We start from the raw sequence: 5453 nt of genomic DNA on the forward strand, positions 1-5453 counted from the left end.
AGACTGCAGCTCGTATTGTAGCGCAGATAAAGGCTAATCGGAAAAAACTCGCAGGAACTCGTAGTAAAGGGAAATTTAATCCTATTACGGACACAGTAGCACAAGGTGGAGAACATTATGACTTTGGTCTTACCAATGACTTGGTCAGTGAATCAACGTACAAGGATATCTTGCTGGACGTTCTTCAGGATGAGGAAATGGATAGAGAAGGACAGGGGAGAAATCGAAAGAGGAGATCGAATAATGAAGAGGAGATCAAAAACGAAACAATACATTCACCTCCTAAATATAGCAGAGTGAAAGCGAGGTCCATCATTAGAATGATTGATGATGATGATGATGATGATGACGATGATGATGATGACAGTGTCATAGATGTAGCCAGGACTATACCACATACTCCCATAACTGTGGTCGAGGATGATGATGATGACGATGACAATGTCATAGATGTAGTCAGGACTATACCACATACTCCCATAACTGTGGTCGAGGATGATGATGATGATGATGATGATGACGACGATGATAATGTCATAGATGTAGTTAGGACTATACCACATACTCCCATAACTGTGGTCGAGGATGATGATGATGATGATGATGATGGTGACGATGACAATGTCATAGATGTAGTTAGGACTATACCACATACTCCAATAACTGTGGTCGAGGATGATGATGATGATGATGACGATGATAATGTCATAGATGTAGTTAGAACTATACCACATACTCCCATAACTGTGGTCGAGGATGATGATGATTACGATGACAATGTCATAAATGTAGTTAGGACTATACCACATATTCCCATAACTGTGGTCGATGATGATGATGATGATGATGATGATGACAATGTCATAGCTGTAGCTAAGACTATAACACACACTCCCATAACTGTGGTCGAGGATGACGACGATGATGATGATGAAAATATCATTGATGTAGCCAGGACTATAGCACATACTCCCATATCAGTGGTCGAGGATGATGATGATGATGATGATGTCATAGATGTAGCTAGTACTATAAAACATACTCCCATTACTGTGGTTGAGGAGGAGGATGATGATGATGATGATGACGACGACGATGATGATAACGTATATATTCCACTGGTTACCAAAACAACAGCAACAGGGCCACCAGTATACATGGATGTGCAACAAAATCCACTTGATGAGGAAATAAATGTTATTGAAGACAACCTGAAATCAGATACTGAAGCCGACTTGGCTACAGATGATGAAGAACCAGACGATGCCATGTATAATCGGATTCTGAAAGAGCGTTTCAAGTCATATGTCGAACATCGAAACAAGCGCAAGAATCATCAACTTACTGATGGTGAGTTGGACTTGCATTGTCTAGTCATTTTAAATAGTTTCAAAATAGTTATTCTGGTATTTTCAAACTTTAAACAAAATATATTGCCTCTTCTAATCTGACTCACCCAGCTCAATCAGCTCAATCAGTATACTTTTAATGATGTTTTTATTTTTATATTTTGGTTTGTTACGAAATAAATAATTAATGATTGTGCTGGTGGTGGTGATGATGATGGCAACGACAACGACGATGACGATGATGATGATGATGGTGGTGGTGGTGGTGATGGTGGTAGTGGTGGTGGTGAAGACTGTCGTGGTGGTGGTGGTGGTGATGATGATGATGATGGTAGTGGTGGTTGTGGTGTGATGATGATGGTGGTGGTGGTGGTGGTGATGGTGATGACGATGATGACGACGACGACGACGATGATGATGGTAATGATCATACTTGAAAATTCTTTAGGCCGACCACTGAAATTGTGTGTAAGCTTACAGTGAATAAACATTTGTATTGAAGATATAATGTTGCCATATGTTAACACATAAACTAGGACGGGGTGGAGATTTTAATTAATTTAGTAGCAATATCAATGGTTATTGCAAGATCCATTCTTTCATTATTTCCGTTTTCCTAAGCGAGGATGATATACATGTATCTAGTCTGACAATTCATTTTAAGGTGTGTACCAAAGTAAAATGTAGATAAATATAATTTTCTGCATGATGGTTTTAGCATTAGTGGATTGCATTGTACACAGGTCCCAAATCCAACTAATTTATGCACAAGCACCATTGGTGTACCTGTAAATAATTGAATTTCCAGTGATAATCCTCCTGTAAACTTGCTCAAAAATACATCAATGCTATTGCACTGTTCTGACCCCTGGTCAAGACTGCCTCTCGCCCGCTGCTGCTCGCACTGACCCCCCACCCACCTGGGTCAAACTGCCCCGTGCATTGTGCAGAAAGTGACACTGCCAATGAAACACTGCCGCCCCGTGCTGTGATCTCTGAATAGCACTGGTTTACACATAATATATTCCTGTCGAAAAATTCCCGATTCTGCCACGCCCAAACCGAACCACCAAGTGAACTGGATTAAAAGGGGAGTGAGACCAATTAATTGCGACAATGGCATTCCGGAATCCCCCGGTATTATATCGCAGTGATTTTGCACTTGTGAAGCAGGTCCGTAAACTCGATGAAAAGATAATTGTCGGGTTTCCATCTTTACGGATTCATAGATCATTGGAAATCTGTACTTTGAAGTTGAAACCCTTAGACAGGAAAATGTGAGGCCCTGTTGTTGAGTGGCCTCTGTCTCCCACTGCGGGTCGGAGGTTCGCCATAAACATTATATATATATAATATATATATATATATATATATATATATATATATATATATATATATATATATATATATATATATATATACATACACACACACACACACACACACACACACACACACACACACACACACGAAAATTGGCGGAATCTGAAATGCATGCTGCTAGTCTAATCTGGTGACACATACCTCCACACCCCTCCAAAACCAGGACAGGCGAGGTTAAGTGGCGACTGACGTAATAAACGCCATTTAGGTAAAAATACCAATGGTGTAAGAAGAAGGGACGGGATATAGTTCATTGGTATCATTCTAACAATGATGATGATGATCATCATCATCATCATTGTATTGGCGGTGATGTTCGTCTTTCTTTCTTTCTTTTTCTTCTTCTTATCATCATCACCATCATCGTCGTCATCATCATCATCGTTGTCATCATCATCACATCACCACCATCATTATTATTATTATTGGTAGTGGTCGTAGTAGTAGTAGCAACAGCAGCAGCAGCAGTACTAATAGTAGTAGCAGCAGCAGAAGTAGTAGTAGTAGTAGTAGCAGCAGCAGCAGCAGCAGCAGCACTAGTAGCAACAACAGCAGCAGCAGTACTAGTAGTAGTAGCAGCGGCAGCAGAAGTTGTAGTAGTAGTAGTAAAAGCAGCAGCAGCAGTACTAGTAGCAAGAGCATCATCATCATTATTATACGCATTATTATTAGCAATGTAACTAGTGTTGTTGTTGTTGTTGTTGTTAGCATTATCATTACCACTAGTGTCGCTGTGTGTTCTGTGTACAGATCTGGAGAGGGTGAGCGAGGGTCTGCTGCCGGAGCACGAGGACCTGGACGAGATGGACCTGCCCAGCATGAACGCCACGGGCACCGTGATCACCATCGACGAGCCGGAGAACTTCGAGATCAGGGAGACGCAGAGCAAGAGCGTCTGGAAGCGACACGCCTATCCAGTCTACGACGCCATCGACGACGACGACGACGTCGAGCAGGAGGATGAAGACGATGGCGAGGACGACGTCACAGAAGATACGTCAGACCTGACCGAACAGCCGAACGGGCCCATCGCTATTGAGGAGCAAGAAGAGATACAGTTCTCAGACCTGTTTGCCCAGAACCCAAAAGGTAACGTTAATAAGCATACGGTGTGGTGGCGAAACCTTGTCATAGTACGACATTCATGGTACGTGTTTGTTTGACACCCAACAGCCGATCTCTGTTTTTGTGCTGGGGTGTCGTTAAATATGTATTCATTCATTGATTCATGGTACAAGATCGCACGGGTGTGAGTGTAATGTGGTTCAATACAGCATGACCTTTTATTTATTAAACCAAAGCTAAAAGAATAAAACAGAAAAATAATGTATCAAAACAAAATTGTTTGCCTCCTGCCATCCAATGCTATACAAAATTGCAGAAAAAAAGACCGAATCATTATTACCATTCGCCCGAATACAATTTAGGCCCTAATTTTGCCGGCGAAACGAGGGGTTAATCTGCCGTGTTTTATCAGCAGCAGTGAGAATTCGAAGTCAACGTAATATTGTGGACCTAGTTTGATTTTAAAAAATAAAATTACAAAAGTGACGCCAAGACCCCGATTTGTTTAGTGCCATAGCTCACTAACACCTTGCCAGTCCATTGTTTTAGCAGCTGTAGGACGTCCTTATTGACACTGCTAATTTGTTATAATGCTTTGTTTTCTTCTTAAATTGTACTTGTTTACTTTGACGTAGTCTTAGAGGAAACATGCTACATACATTGATTTGTAATGTCAACCTTGGTGTTTAGAGGAAACATGCTACATACATTGATTTGTAATGTCAACCTTGGTGTTTCGGACACGTAGTCTTAGAGGAAACATGCTACATACATTGATTTGTAATGTCAAACTTGGTGTTTCGGACACGCAGTCTTAGAGGAAACATGCTACATACATTGATTTGTAATGTCAAACTTGGTGTTTCGGACACGTAGTCTTAGAGGAAACATGCTACATACATTGATTTGTAATGTCAAACTTGGTGTTTCGGACACGTAGTCTTAGAGGAAACATGCTACATACATTGATTTGTAATGTCAAACTTGGTGTTTCGGACACGTAGTCTTAGAGGAAACATGCTACATACATTGATTTGTAATGTCAAACTTGGTGTTTCGGACACGTAGTCTTAGAGGAAACATGCTACATACATTGATTTGTAATGTCAAACTTGGTGTTTCGGACACGTAGTCTTAGAGGAAACATGCTACATACATTGATTTGTAATGTCAAACTTGGTGTTTCGGACACGTAGTCTTGAAACTACATACATTGATTTGTAATGTCAAACTTGGTGTTTCGGACACGTAGTCTTAGAGGAAACATGCTACATACATTGATTTGTAATGTCAAACTTGGTGTTTCGGACACGTAGTCTTAGAGGAAACATGCTACATACATTGATTTGTAATGTCAACCTTGGTGTTTCGGACACGTAGTCTTAGAGGAAACATGCTACATACATTGATTTGTAATGTCAACCTTGGTGTTTCGGACACGTAGTCTTAGAGGAAACATGCTACATACATTGATTTGTAATGTCAACCTTGGTGTTTCGGACACGTAGTCTTAGAGGAAGTAAACATGCTACATACATTGATTTGTAATGTCAACCTTGGTGTTTCGGACACGTAGTCTTAGAGGAAACATGCTACATACATTGATTTGTAATGTCAAACTTGGTGTTTCGGACACGTAGTCTTAGAGGAAACATG

The 5453-nt window shown here is 40.6% G+C and overlaps 1 protein-coding gene across 1 annotated transcript in view; it reads left to right on the plus strand.

Annotated features, from left to right (window-relative positions):
* The window catches only part of LOC121381387 (FK506-binding protein 5-like), a 41170-nt gene that overhangs the window by 267 nt on the left and 35450 nt on the right, over positions 1 to 5453 (plus strand). Inside the window, exons 1-2 of the mRNA XM_041510675.1 lie at positions 1 to 1350; positions 3483 to 3821. The exon at positions 1 to 1350 is cut by the window's left edge and continues 267 nt beyond it. Of these exons, the coding sequence (XP_041366609.1) occupies positions 1 to 1350; positions 3483 to 3821 (1689 nt within the window). The remainder of the gene's footprint in view (positions 1351 to 3482; positions 3822 to 5453) is intronic.

The sequence above is a fragment of the Gigantopelta aegis genome, chromosome 9, assembly GCF_016097555.1.
Source record: "Gigantopelta aegis isolate Gae_Host chromosome 9, Gae_host_genome, whole genome shotgun sequence".
Classification (NCBI taxonomy): Eukaryota; Metazoa; Mollusca; class Gastropoda; order Neomphalida; family Peltospiridae; genus Gigantopelta; species Gigantopelta aegis.